The sequence below is a fragment of the Rhinopithecus bieti genome, unplaced genomic scaffold (genome assembly GCF_001698545.2).
Source record: "Rhinopithecus bieti isolate Rb0 unplaced genomic scaffold, ASM169854v2 scaffold_16691, whole genome shotgun sequence".
NCBI lineage: Eukaryota > Metazoa > Chordata > Mammalia > Primates > Cercopithecidae > Rhinopithecus > Rhinopithecus bieti.
The window spans coordinates 162,571-177,673 of record NW_016808599.1 but is presented as its reverse complement, the minus strand read 5'-3'; the positions used below and the strand labels follow the sequence as shown (position 1 = coordinate 177,673).

The 15,103-nt window shown below is 35.7% G+C and overlaps 1 protein-coding gene across 1 annotated transcript in view; it reads right to left on the bottom strand.

Moving 5' to 3' along the window:
- LOC108538684 (mucin-19-like) overlaps positions 1 to 15,103 on the bottom strand; it is a gene marked incomplete at its 3' end in the record, with an annotated part of 76,905 nt that overhangs the window by 47,763 nt on the left and 14,039 nt on the right. The window contains exons 12-26 of the mRNA XM_017886923.1: positions 12,959 to 13,053; positions 12,407 to 12,533; positions 10,764 to 11,010; positions 8,533 to 8,585; positions 8,332 to 8,432; positions 7,944 to 8,095; positions 7,159 to 7,297; positions 6,002 to 6,106; positions 5,722 to 5,916; positions 4,567 to 4,806; positions 4,338 to 4,494; positions 3,051 to 3,176; positions 2,066 to 2,207; positions 1,342 to 1,373; positions 490 to 519 (exon numbers count right to left, since the gene is read on the bottom strand). Coding sequence (XP_017742412.1) covers positions 490 to 519; positions 1,342 to 1,373; positions 2,066 to 2,207; positions 3,051 to 3,176; positions 4,338 to 4,494; positions 4,567 to 4,806; positions 5,722 to 5,916; positions 6,002 to 6,106; positions 7,159 to 7,297; positions 7,944 to 8,095; positions 8,332 to 8,432; positions 8,533 to 8,585; positions 10,764 to 11,010; positions 12,407 to 12,533; positions 12,959 to 13,053 — 1,941 coding nt within the window. The remainder of the gene's footprint in view (positions 1 to 489; positions 520 to 1,341; positions 1,374 to 2,065; positions 2,208 to 3,050; positions 3,177 to 4,337; positions 4,495 to 4,566; positions 4,807 to 5,721; positions 5,917 to 6,001; positions 6,107 to 7,158; positions 7,298 to 7,943; positions 8,096 to 8,331; positions 8,433 to 8,532; positions 8,586 to 10,763; positions 11,011 to 12,406; positions 12,534 to 12,958; positions 13,054 to 15,103) is intronic.

Genomic DNA, 15,103 nt, shown 5'->3' with positions numbered 1-15,103 from the left:
AGGGAGGAAGGAAGCAAGGAAGGAAGGAAGGAAGGAAGGAAGGAAGGAAGGAAGGAAGGAAGGAAGGAAATAATTTTTTATTTCTGTTTTCAAATCATCCTCCAGCATGATAGTTTTAAAATATTTACTTCACAGAAGGCAACATTTACTTCTACTTCATCTACTAATTCAATTATTATCTAAAAATATCAAGCTTTGGACAATGATATTTAACTAATGTGCAGAGTTAGAATATTAATGAATTAATAACATAAATATTAACTAATAATACTTATTGTATGTTTAATCATATTCCTAACTTAATTCATAGGAATATAACGAAATGGTATTCTGACATATTTCTAGTAACTGTTCATTTTAATTCACAATTTTTGTGTCAGTAGATTTACCATCATACCTTTTACTGGCACAGATTCAAGTGAAACCATAAAGGATTAGCTACACAAAGAAATCAGAGATACAACATTTAAAACATAATGATGATTTTACCTGCAAATGTTGAATTGGTAGGAGCAGTTTCTGAAATAATCACACATTACTGTTATTGACAGGAATTTTTATATCTTGAAAAAATTCTACATCTCAATTTGTCTATAAGTCATGTCTCTTTTTATTTTACTTCTTGCAATTTCTAATATAAAAAGGAGTAGCTCACATATTCTTTTGAAAGTTTTTGGGATTTATTTTTTTAAGATGTGTGTTGTGGCTGGGCACGGTGGCTCATGCCTGTAATCCCAACACTTTGGGAGGCCAAAGCAGGTAGATCACCTGAGGTCAGGAGTTCGAGCCCAGCCTGGCCAACACGGTGAAACCCCATTTCCACTCAAAATATAAAAATTAGCCAGGTGTGGTGGCTCACTCCTGTAATCCCAGCTGCCTGGGAGGCTGAGGCAGGAGAATCACTTGAACCAGGGAGGTGGAGGTTGCAGTGAGAGATACGTGTTGCTCACGAACAATCCTTCAGTTATTTAATTCTTTTTATATTGATTCTCATCTTCTATTCCTCCCCTTCATTATCAGTGGGAAGGAATCATCCTTTCACTGATGCCTCACTCCCTCAATTCCCAGAACCTACAGTTAGGCAGGGGCACGTATGCAGCAGGTGCACCCCCTGAGTATCAGCCATGGCCCCAACTGACAGTCGTTCAGCATATCTTGGCAGCACTGGTTTCCAACAGCAACTCATCATGGACAATCGCTCTGGGATGGAATTGTGCCAGTCCTCTGAGGGACAGCCTAATGCATTTAAGTCCCTGCCCCTCTGGTGATTGGTCTAAAAATGATTCCCAACCCCTCCTCTGATTTTTCCTAAATCAATTAGTGTAAAATTTAATGACTTACCACTGCATTCCAACTGCCCTGCAATACAGTAGCTGAAAGTTAAATGTAAAAAGAAAAAAATAATGAATTGGAAAATTTGACTCTAAATTGCATACAGCTCACAAATTTAAAACAACAAATTGTCTGATTGAAAACAAGCAGAACCAAATAGAAGTAAATATTTGTTTCCCCAAGAGAATACTATTCAAATTGCTTGTTTTTCCATGTGCTGCTATACCCAATCATTTCACTGAGGAGCTCCGGGCACCTGAAGAAACGGTGTGCAGGTAACCCTTAAAGGTAGTTCTTACATAGTCAATTTCAAACACGATGTTATTTGATGGCCGTGGTGACCTACTGTGAACCCGTCAATTTGCTTCCATGTAACTGTTTGAAAACCTGTGAACATAATCTTACATTTAAATAATTAAAATTCTTTTCCTCTAAAACTACACAATGACATTTTCTGTCCTGTGTTCTGCGTTATTAAGTATAAAATTCCACAAACCATTTGTTGACATGTGAATTATCTGGAAATAAAAATAACTAACATAACTGATATAAAACGAACCTAAAGCTGGCCTTCTCATTCAGAAATGGCAGGATCAAAAATTATAGATATATATACATGTATACATGACATATATATTATTAACATAATATATTCATATACATATTTAGTTTTCCTCCTAAATGAAAAGGCAAAAGTCAAAATTGCTTATAGAAAAGTTAGTAGAGAATATACCATGTTCTTCCACAATTATCTTCAATCACTTCCCCTGCTGGTATGATATCATTATAGAAGCAGCTGCACTCAGATAAACTGACACATTTCATGGTGTTCTCATCCAGGTAAGGAGCACTATCTGGGCACTTAGCATAACAACCTGTGAGTAAAAATGGCCCACAGTTCATCTCTATCTACTGAAACTCATTATACGGTATATTATATATTTGTCAAGTTACTTAAATGACTCCAGGAAGTGAAGTAGACAATAGCAAAACAACATCACACTCATAATGAAAATATGTAAATAAAACAAGGTTCAGATCTTCTTGCAGTGAAATGTCAGACTAAGAACTTACAGATTTTGGTTGATTTATTTTTTTCTAAAATGATTCTTGAAGTAATTTTAAATGATTTGCTACTTTCATAATGGGCCTGATGCTGTAACATAAAACAGGCTCTGGTAAATACATATCTTGAAATGTGAATGCCAGTTTCAAATATCTGTCTTTGCAACAGTAGGTAAAGATACAGAAGTCATAGTAAAATAAGTTTAAAATACACCAAAGGATTTAACACAGTTGTGACTTTTGGAAGAGTTTCATGTTATATTGTTTTCTTGCCTGTTTTTTGTTTATCTCTGAAATAAATAATGCTAAGAATAAAATGCTGCTTAAGTGTAAGATATAGTCAATTACTACAGTAATTATACTACTCAAGCAAGATTGTATTATATGTTGCATTCTGAAACTGCATTCACACTAAACAACATTGTCTAATGAAAAATATAAAAGTGACAATAGGATCAGAGTGCTGTCCCCCATCCCCCACTAAGCTTATGTTTAGAGAAAGTGTTTCTAATGTAGAAGCATTAATGACATAATAAAGATAACTATTCATTAAATTACAAAATATTAGACACTAAATTGGGAGAAGTAATCCTTTCCAGTTAAGATGAATAGCATTTGCACTACTTTATGGATATTCTTAAAGTATGTGTTACCTTCTAAAAGTGAAGAAAATTTCTGGCCAATGACCTGATCTTTGCATGTTTTTGCAGTCACTGTGCCACAAGGTTCATAATGCCATCTGCATTCCCCAGGTGCATTGTAATAATCACAGTAGACAGCTATAATTGAATTATATCAAATTACTTTCATTCATTATATGACAATTTTCACCTTTCATTTTCCAAAGAATTTTAATAAGGGATTTGGGATATTAATAATAAACATCTAAACTATATCAGGTCTTATCAAGTTCCTTTGGCTTTATCTAAACTGTCATATAAGCCAAAATAGGTCACAAGGGGGGTAGACATAGAAACTCAAAACAGAACTTTGTTTTGCCATCTCACACTCTGGTTAGTTTGAGATTTAACAGGTAAACGTTCATTTTATCATTTGGAGATATTTTAGGTCATAGCCTAGATTCATGGTTTCAATTTCAACTTTAAATTGGAAAACCAAATCCTAGACAATTAAGCTCTTTAGTATGTAAATAACAGTTCCTAAATGAAGTAACTAAAGATGTCAATATAATCTAATCCTGTGCATAAAAAATTGAATAAAATGACGGTTCTATTTTAACACTTCTCATATTTTCTCTCATAATACTTAGAAGGAAAAGAGCTGACTCATTTCTATTAAGGTTATTACATTCCATATATATCGAGATTCAGTCTATACTCAATTTACAGTTCATCTTCAATAGGTTTCTATGAAAGTTTTCAAGGAAACATGTGTGAGCACTTTAAGCAAAAGTAATATATTCGGTAAATATTGAAGGATATATAAATATACCAAGATAGGTAAACAGTTCATCATCGAAGTATGAATGAGAAATATTCTCAATCAGTATTCATTTTCCCCTGTGAACACATGAATTTTAAACTAAAATTGAACTTGAAACGCTGGGCCAGGTGCTTTATTTTTTAAGTTAGGTATTTTTGCACACCATAAACAAAAATATTAACATGTTTCTAGGTACACAAACATGTGTTTTTTTTTTGTTTGGTTTTTTTTTTTTTTTTGAACGGGGGCTTTCTCCTTGCCCCCGGGTGGGGGCGTAGGGGCGGGGTTTCACCATGTGAGCCAGGATGGTCTTGATCTCGCTGACCTCGTGATCCGCCTGTCTCGGCCTCCCCAAAGTGCTGGGATTACAGCTTGAGCCCACCGCGCCCCGGGCCATGTGTTTTTTATAGAAAATATGAGAGGAAGACTGAGGGTCTAACAAAATACTTCTATTTAATTACATTTTGAAAGAACAACAACATATGGACTTCACTTACGACACAGATTTGGTTTTCTCCATGAGACACAAACTCCAACTGCACTACACGCCTCTGCGTACATAGCCACGGCAGTGCAGAATCCCAGGTACTTCCCCTCCATGTCACAGGCGCAGGCTTCTTCAATGCATGCATCATAGTAAGCACTGGGGTCAACCTAGGCAGAGCACAGCACATGAGTCTCTGGGAGGAAACCCTGTGTAAGTCATTGCTTTCAGAACAATGCTACCTTGCTGTGGCAGTCTCTGAAGGTGCTGTCTCTGAGGATCTCACATTTTCGCACAGCCCAGGCTTTACAGTATGGGTTTGAATCACATGGGAAAGTCTGAGCCACTGTATCTGAACACTCTTGGCTTGTTTTCCAACTATTCCCAAATTCCAGTGCTCCAGAAGCTACTGAAGAGTATCTTGTTGTGAAATCATCCTTGAGATCACCATTGTTATTTCCACAAAGACCACACACCTTGCCCTGTATTGATCAGAAAGGGAAATTTAAAAATTAGTTGTACTAGGGACATTGAGATAGATAAATAGATGATAGATGAACAGATAGATATCATGATTATGTATATTGGAGCATGAATCTATGTAAAATTCCAATTTTCATGGATAAGATTCCAGAATTTGTGGATAAGAGTATTCTCCCATTTAAGGTACCCCATGTCACAAAATGATCTAGTATCACACAGAATAAATGTCTAAAGAACCAAAACAGGTATGTCTGCTAGTTTCAAATTACACATGAGACTACTTTGGCTTCTTAAAATATTTGCTCCAAGGAACACATTTAGTTCAAAATATATCAACTACCTGAAAATCACATCATGTGATAATCTCAAGTAACCAAATATGGTTAAACTACAATGTCTCAGGTTATCGCATTTACTTTTTTTTTTTTTTTGAGACAGAGTCTCGCTCTGTCCCTCGGGCTGGAGTGCAGTGCCCGGATCTCAGCTCACTGCAAGCTCCGCCTCCCGGGTTCACGCCATTCTCCTGCCTCAGCCTCTGAGTAGCTGGGACAACAGGCTCCCGCCACCACGCCCGGCTAATTTTTTGTATTTTTTAGTAGAGATGGGGTTTCACCGTGTTAGCCAGGATGGTCTCGATCTCCTGACCTCGTGATTCGTCCGTCTCGGCCCCCAAAGTGCTGGGATTACAGGCTTGAGCCACCGCGCCCGGCCTTGCATTTACTTTTTAACCAGATTTTGTTATCTTTTGATTACATTTCATATTTCATAAGAAGGTTGAAGAAAGGTGGAGGGCTTGTTACTCTAACAGAGACCCTGCCATTCCCCTATACTCTGCCTATGAATACCCGTCTTTAATTTTTAGTAACAGAAATGATTTTGCTTCCCCGTTATTCACTTGTTAGCGATATACATACATTCCAGTTTGGATCCAGAATAACAGACAGTCTTGTATTTTTGTCCCAAATCATGATTATTCCATTTTGAAATTTCAGAATTAAGTACAGGCCAACAGTATGTATGGAGTATGCATTTGTATTGAGTTCACATTTCTTACTTTCTGTAGATTTGACTGCTGTTACTTTACCATCTTGCAAGACAACATTCTGATCCTGTAAATTCAGACAGATTTATAATAACAGTTTTATTTGGCTGCTCACAATGTGAGAGGAAAAAATAAAGAAAACAGTACTGTACCTGAAAAGAAACTATAATTTTTCTTGAGCATGTTAGTCCATCTTCACAGCATGGAACACTCTCCGTTAAAATACGAAATGTGCCATTTTCATGACCACAATAATCCTTTAAAATAAAAATTATAATAGTTTGTAAATATTAGAGACACAGAACTCAACTACAGTATTTGCGTCAGACAAATATTCTTAGAGAAAATATTTGCCTTAAACTCAATAAATTGCCATATGTTGTGTTACGGAATTTCCAAAAAACAATAGTTTAACACATTTACAGATAGTTAGCCTTGACTAAGTCCACTCTAGCTAATTTGTTTTGACTCAGTTATTTTCCCATTACTTCTACACAAGTTCAGAATTATTCCATAAACATGTAAGTATTTAAAGTATATACATTTGTAATCACAGATTTATTTCTAGACTAGCTAGATAAATTTGGCTTTATTTCCTCAAAGACTTATATGAAACTTGATATTCAAACAAAATTAATGCATAAATACAACAAATTTTACCCCTTAAATGTTAGTTAGGAAGCTTGCAGCTTGATAAGATGAACTCTGGAATGTACATAACAAGCATGAACTCTGTAATCAGACAGGTCTAGGTTTACTATGACATTTTCTATTTGGTAGCTTAAGTTGCTTAATCTCTCTAAACTTCAATTTCTTCATTTGCATCATAGGAATAATAGTATCAGTCTTGTAGTATTATAATTATTAAATGCAATGAAATATATAAATTTGCTTGGCAAAGAAGCACTCATAAGTGTTACTTGTAATTTTTGCTGTCAGTGCTGTTGTTGGAAGAATCATATCTAGCATTTATTTATTGAGCACTAGTATGTCCTCCAGTGTGTGCTCTAGTGTGGTTTCAAGTAGGGGCTATTTTCATGTCCATTTTGTAAATACAAAAACTGAGACACTGAGAGGTTAAGGAATGTCCCCAAAGACATGCATCTGATAAAAGATGGAGCCAGTATTGAAATCTAGTCCTAGCCTCCAGAGCCAGCAGTACACAATATAACATTTTACTGCCTTCTGGAAACATATAAGGTACCTTTTAAAAATATTTCCCATTTGAAAGTAAAAGTATTTGGAACTAACCTACAAATGAATAATTAAGAATTATAGAAAAATTTTAATAAGACATGTTCATAATTACCTCAAGAAATGAATACTGGCAGAGACCATCAAAACTGTAACTTTTCCCATCAAAAGTTCTAACATGACCTTCCCCATAGATGTGGCAGATGGTTTGACATTCATTTTGGGTACAACTCCAAGACCCTTTAATGCAGGTACTAAAAGGAAAAGATGACAGAGCGTAGTGATTATATTATGCCAGGATTCATACACTAATATTGCTTTAGTAAAGAAGCACAAAATTATGTTTCATATTGATTTAAATTTTGTAGTTGTCTTCGTTATAATGTAGGATGTTCAATATATACAATGCTACATAAACTTCTGTTTTAAAAATAGCATCTTGGCCGGGCACGGTGGTTCACGCCTGTAATCCCAGCATTTTGGGAGGCCGAGGTGGGCAGATCACATGACCAGGAGATCAAGATCATCCTGGCTAACACGGTGAAACCCTGTCTCTACCAAAAATACAAAAGATTAGCCGGGTGTGGTGATGAGCACCTATAGTCCCAGCTACTCTGGAGGCTGAGGCAGGAGAATGGCGTGAACCCGGGAGGCCAGCTTGCAGTGAGCTGAGACTATGCCACTGCACTCCTGCCTGGGTGATAGTGCAAGAAGACTCTATCTCAAAATAAATAAATAAATAAATAAATAAATAAATAAATAAAATAGCATCTTTTTCTAACTGTATTTGGTCATTTTTTTTCAAATATCCCAAAGTGTGAATTCTTTCCTGTGAAAATAAGAACAGACTGCATTTTCTAATATCTAAAACAAATAAAATAAAAATCCATTATTAAGCACCATTCATTGCAGCCAACAGAAGTGACACTTCCTTCATCATATTCTCGTCCACCAAAAGAGCACGGACAGTCATCAGGAAGGATGCACATCCCTTTAGAATTTCGAACCATTCCTTCTGGACAAAAGCACCCACGTTTGCAAGGCAAGTTCTCCTGCAAGAATAAATATAAAATATACACCATGAGGCACCATTCTAATCATGTCATATTATCAGCATTAATTTAAATGCTTAAATATATCAAGTATGTATTTGGAGTCAATCTTTGACAACTGAAAATAACACGCAAAAAGACTATGACCTTCTAATTATTTTTCATTAAAATTGTAGCTTTCCTAGGACCTGAAACAAAACCTTTCAATGGCTAAACTCTAATACTATGTTACTTACATCAAAAACAGGTATGTTCCGAGTACTGCATGTTCTGTCGGTTCTTCTCTGTGCCTTGGGATCCCTGCAGTCTACATACTCAGCCCCTCCAGAACAATTTTCTGCAGAATAAGAAGAATTGTCATTGATCAAGAGCCTGTCGATCTGTTTTCTTTAGCAAAAGTGGATATTTTAAACTTGCACCGTGATTCTAACACTTACGTAGGGTTAAATCAATGGGAATCTGGCAAAGAAGAATTCCATCCCGACAGACACTGGAAATAAAACAAAATTATAAATTTAGACATAAGTTTCAAGGACAATTAGTTAAATGAGTGAGACACCATCCCCAGAAGAGGTATAAAATGTACCAAAGGATAAGATATCACCTTGTAAATATTACAAGAATGTACAAACAAGGCTTTATGGGCATCAGAGAAAACCTTGTGGAAAGGATGGCTGGATCTTGATGAGAAGTGAAATTTAATACTTCTGATAAGATGCTAAACTGTGGTGTAGGAGAGAACAAGATATGTTCCAGTGACTCAAATGATTCATGTTTGGATGGAAAGAAGGGAAAATGGGGGGAAGCAGTATATGTAGGTTGGGGCCAGACTTTAGATGGTCTTAAATGACTTGCAAGTTTGTATTTGTTCTCCAGGTACCTGTCAGTCACTAAAGTTTCTGAGCAGGGAGGTGGCCCTATCAGAATAGTGCTTTAGACTACATATTCTTTATTATTATTATTATTATTATTATTATTATTATTATTATTATACTTTAAGTTCTGGGATACATGTGCAGAACGTGCAGGTTTGTTACATAGGTATGCATGTGGCTTTAGGCTACACATTCTTGCGGTAGTGCAGGAAACAGGAGACAGAGAGACAGAGAAACAATGAGCAACCAAGTTAGCTATCACGTGGTGCCAGCTGAGGAAAGTCTCAAATATGGTGAAGGGAACATAATTTGGAGGTACTGGCCTGATTCACTGAAAAGTTAATGTATTGATTCCCATGAAAATAAGAGCAGACTGCATATTTTCTAACGTCTAAAACAGATAAAATAGTAATTCTTTATTAAGCACCATTAAAAAGTTAATCTATTGATTCCCCAAAAACTACAGAGAAAAAGAAATTATCATTATCAAACCCCAGCCAAAGGCTCATGGGCTTTGATATAAAGGGGTTACCTAGGCTTTCCTTTTGAATGATCAAGAAAAATTGCTTATTGCTAAATGATAGCCTCATGAAACCAAAGAAAAGAGAGGAGGTATATTCAAAGTATTTTTGAGTGGCTATTTCATTTTGGCAATTACGTTGTCAAGAATTCCTACATCTCTCTATGGAATTAGAAACATGCTTAAATTACTTTGCTCCAGGCTGAGCACAGTGGCTCATGCCTGTAATCTCAGCACTCTGGGAAGCCAAGGCAGGTGGATTGCTTAAGTCCAGGAATTTAAGACCAGCCTGGGGAACATGGTGAAATACCGTATCTACTAAAAATACAAAACATTAGCTGGACATGGTGGCATGCACCTGTAGTCCCAGCTACTCAGGAGGCTGAGGTGGGAGAATCACTTGAGCCCTGGGAGGTTGGAGCTGCAGTGAGCCAAACCTGTGCCACTGAACTCCAGCCTGGGCAATTGAAGTGAGACCCCATCTCAAAAAACAAGAAAGAAAGAAAAAAATTACTTCACTCCAAACGGTAGAAATCATAGCCTCCTCGGCCAAAATAGTCAAAATTCTTCAATTCTTCAGAAACTAATTCCAAATTCTTGGTTATGATCTGACCACTGTCGGTGTTTCTAACCCAATCCTGTACAAAACAACCCACATGTGTAGTTTTTTTCTAACATTTCCTACATCTGTGCATTCTGTTTACAGGAAATCATCCTCTACATCTCAATTTTGTCTGGAAAAAGATTCATTCCCTCATACCATTCATTTGCCTGTCTTCTCTGAGAAATTTTCCTTAATCTCCGCAGGTAGTACCTGGCTCTTTCTGCTACCATATTCTAATATACAAACCTCCTTCTAATAGTTTGTGCCCTGCTTACTCGGAGTCCAAGACAATGTTCCTTCAGCTTTGCAACTCCAGCACTCAGCACAAGGCCTGGCACACTGCAGACACTTAATAAGTGTTTGTTGAATGATGACTACTGAGAGACAGCTAGAGAGCATCTTCTGAATATGAAATCATTTCACACTGTCTGTATATAGAATTTATCAGAATATTTTTCTACTGGTGTTTGAAACAAAACCAGAGTGGGATAATCTATATCCATTAGGATGCAATGAGCCTTCCAGAATAAAAGAGATTTTTATTAAGAAATAAGAATCATAAGTATGACCAGTCTAAAAAGACTTCATACTGACAAAAGACCATTTCTCTGAAAAGAACACAGTCTGTTGATTTCAGTGTCATAGCAAGTATACATGTAATTTCCATACCATTTATTGTCATCAATATGGATGAGTCTGCCTGGTTGCATGACCTCGTCATTTATGTAGCAGTCACACTGAGATTTCAGTACACAGTTTCCTTCATTATTCTGGTACATTTCATCAGGGCAGGTGCATCCATCAACTGGAACATCTTCTACATCACAGCTCCTATCTCTCTCTGACAATGATCGGCAAGAACTATTACAGGCTTTTACATTGTACTTGAAAACTAGTCCACTTGGACAAGAATGTTCTGTTGGTACAGAGACAAAAGAAACAATGAATATGTACATATTCAGGGAAATAAACAATTTTATTTCAGCTCAATGTTTATAGATATCATTGTGAATTTTCGTAAGAGAGATTATGAATTTTTTAAGTCCTTGTTCACTGGGTTTTTAAAATTCTTTTTTGCTTTCAGTCAATACTGAATTCCTATTAATGTGTTTCAACACTTTGCTGGGGATTAAGCCCATAAACAGGAGAAGCAATACATTGCTTTCACGTGACTTATATTCCCAGTGGAAGGACAGTCATAGTACGTGCTGTGAAGAAACAAGAGGGGAAGCACTAACTGTGTACAGATGAGGATCTACACTTAGTGAAGAGCGTGAGTAGATGAAGAGCAAGAAGACAGTCCGGGGAGAGCTGATTCTGTCTGGAGAATAGCCTAAATCAGAGGGAGAATGAGTCTTTTAAAGAGCACATAGAAGAATAGAAACTATATGGCCAGAGACAGAATGAATCAGTGGTTAAAATTTACAGGGCCCCCTTAAGGAGTTTGGTATTTAGCCTTAGAGCAATGAGACACCATTAACTTATTTTAGACTGGAGTGTCACATGATATGCTTAGTTCCATTTGGCTTGGTTTTAAAGATTACCCTGGTTTTTCTGTAGAAAATGGATAAGAGGAAGCCAAGAGTAAATACTGAAGGAGGCTACTGAAATCACCCAGGAGAAAAAACAATGGTAGTTTCTTGAATCTGGTTGGTGGCAATATAGATGGAGAGATGTGAATAAATTTAAGAGAGATTTTGGAGGTGAAATGGACAGATCTTATTGATTAACTAGACACAAGCAATGAGGTGTTAAATATGATCTACAAGAGGTGTGTTTCTACAAAGTTTGTTGTTTGTTTTTGTTTTTCTCTTGGTAAATCAAGTGTTTTTGTGAAGTCATAGTCAAACAGTGCAATAAATATTTTAAAACAAAGCAAGGTTTTAAAAATATCATAGTTGAGCCCTTAATTTATTGGTTCATTTTTGTTTTTTCTCAACATAAATTATTCATATGAAAATGTCATTTACAAATACATTAGCAGTCAGAACATTATTTAAATTTCAGCACACAATAATTGAACAGAAACATATATTTATATATAAATACATATATATTCTGGTTTTTCTCTATATGTGAATATATTAAATCAAGATCAATAAATCAAGAAGTAAAATTATGTAAGGATTGCACAAGGATATTAAAAGTAAAACAAAAAAATCATCTTTGAAAGAACTAGTTAAAAATTTGTAAACACATATGCCTACACACGCACACAACACACACACACACACACACACACACACACACACACACCCCACTATAGCAAAACTAGGAAGGAAGTAGTTATTGAAAGCTTCTCTGCGGCTTACCACATAGGCCAGTTCTCCATTCTACTATGTATGTTTCCTTCTCAGCACACGCTTTCACATAGTTGCCTAAAATTGTACATAGGCAGTCTTGACTGTTTTCACAAGAGCAAGTATATTTTTTGCATTCCTTGAAAATAAGACACAAATTTATATTACATTATGAAGTTACTCAGAAGAACAGGTAAACTGAGTATAATTTAGTTCCTAACCACTCTTCTACTCCAAAAAAAGTTTTTTTGAAATGTTCAAAAACATTTTAAATATTCAAAATAGTAAATGAATTATTAGCCTGCTTATCAAAACATTTTAAAAGGCAGAAAGAGAAACTTATTCAAGATTTTCTTATTTGGGGTTATTTTCCAGCACCGCTTTTCTTCTGAAGTTGGCATATCTAACACAAGAATGAATTAATAGAATCTAATACATATCGAAGGATATACTTTAATCTACTGACAATGGCTGTTATTCAAAAATATTTAATATCTACATGCTTTTGTCAATATCAGCAAATTATTTGTCAACAAGAGGTGTTAATGTTAGAGCCTCACATACCTCATGATAGTGTTTAGGGTTCACAATTGGGTGGCAGGAAGCAAAAGGCCCACTTGAATCAAGAAGAATTCCACAGTGTCTTTCAGCAAACTTTTCTGGAAGCAAATCAGTGCACTCAAAATTAGTTTCAATAATGTCATAATCCTTTCCTTTCCTTTTTTTTTTTTTTTTTTTTTTTTTTTTTGACATGGAGTCTTACTCTTTCACCCAGGCTGGAGTGCAGTGGCATGATCTCAGCTCACTGCAACCTCTGCCTACTGGGTTCAAGTGATTCTCCTGCCTCAGCCTCCTGTGTAGCTGGGATTACAGGTGTGTGTCACCAAGCCCAGCTAATTTTTTGTATTTTTAGTAGAGATAGGGTTTCACCATGTTGGCCAGGGTGGTCTCGATCTCCTGACCTCATGATTCGCCCACCTCGGCCCCCCAAAGTGCGAGGATGACAGAAGTGAGCCACCGCATCCGGCCATAATTCTTTAATTGAAAGAAAAGATGTACAATTTTAACTGTTCTCTCTATTAAAACAATTTTTAAAGTGTTCTGCTGTAATACATCTAACTTGTCACTATATGCAAAGATGGCACGCTATAATTAAAAAATCTTACACTAAGAGGCAAAGTCTTTGTTAGCTTTGGAATTTTGGATTAAATCAATTTACCTTTCTCTGAAATGCAGTTTCTATATAAAAATGGAATTAGGGGACCGTATTATATCTTTAGATTCCTTTTAACTTTAAAATATATATTTATAGCTAAATTGTGATGAGTTGGTAAATAAAGCAACCACAACAACGCCCCCCGCCAACCACCACATGATCCCAGTCACCTCAGATTATAGAAGATTATATCAGTTTTCCTGAAGGTCATATACTAGCACAACCAGTATCAATAATTCCAACACACCAATTTTGTTTTGTTTTTTAATTGATATTTCGTTGGCCTATAAATAACTAGCATAGTATTAAATTAACAAAAATAAAAGTCATAACAATAGCATCTGAGTAATAAGTGCTTGGCCTAAAGATTTTGGTAATAGAGGAAGCTGTCTCTGTTAAAACAAACTGAGACCAATTATTTCCAAAATTTTAACAAATTGGCAACTCAGTATCACCACTTTTTATCTAAATATTACTAACAGCTTATTAAAATACAGTTTAATTTTCTGTATTTTATGTTAAGTTAAATGTAAAGCACTGAAAATTAAATTTAATTAATTTCTATATCTCTCCAAAGTGGCGGCATATAGTCTGCTTAACATAAATTGACTTGGTATCTTATGAGATATACATTCTCATTATAACTGTTTTCATTGCAACACTCCAAAATCAAAATAATATGATAACCAAAACCCTGAAATATGTATTATGATGTTTACATTAATGCTTCTACCAACTCTTTTAAATCAAAATTAGTAGACAAGGCTTTCAAAAGGAATTGCCTTAGTAATGTTAAAATATTATTATAATCTGATAAGACTATTTCAAGTATATATTAATTTAGAAACAACTAATTAACATGTCAATATAATATATCTTAACTTAGCTTCCATTGCACTCTTTTTTTTAATGAAAGAAGCAACACAAAATAAAGCTTTTATTAGTATCAGCAATACCAGAGGAGCGACCAAAGCATGACTTGGATTCAAAATACTTGAATTTCTCATCTGTCATCCTTATTCACTAGGGATCTTTACTAACCCCCTCTGTGCTCCATTATCCCCACTATCTACATTAGTGGGGATAATAGTCCCGCCCATGCTGCTCATGAGTTTTGGTAGAAATAAATTGAACTAATATTTTAAAAGCCTTTTGGTAAGCATAAATGTAAGCTGAATCATACCAGTGTAAAGTTTAATTAACGTCTGTATTGGGGCTTGGACAGCAGTAGTTAGGACACCTGGACCTAGCCACAGCTCTATCATCAAGTGGCTTCACCAGTTTGGGCGAGTCTTGCTAGTTCAACCAATGACCATTTTTATAACTAAGTTAAAGGAGGGAATAATTGAAGAACTAAATGTGCCCCAAATCTCTTCTAATCTTGTTATTCTAGAGTGACGGTGAAAATTGTGTAAAAAGGAAAGGAGTAGGTATAGAAAAGCAAACAACCAAGATGAACTATTTGTTTTGTAGGAATAAGATCAGCCAACCAG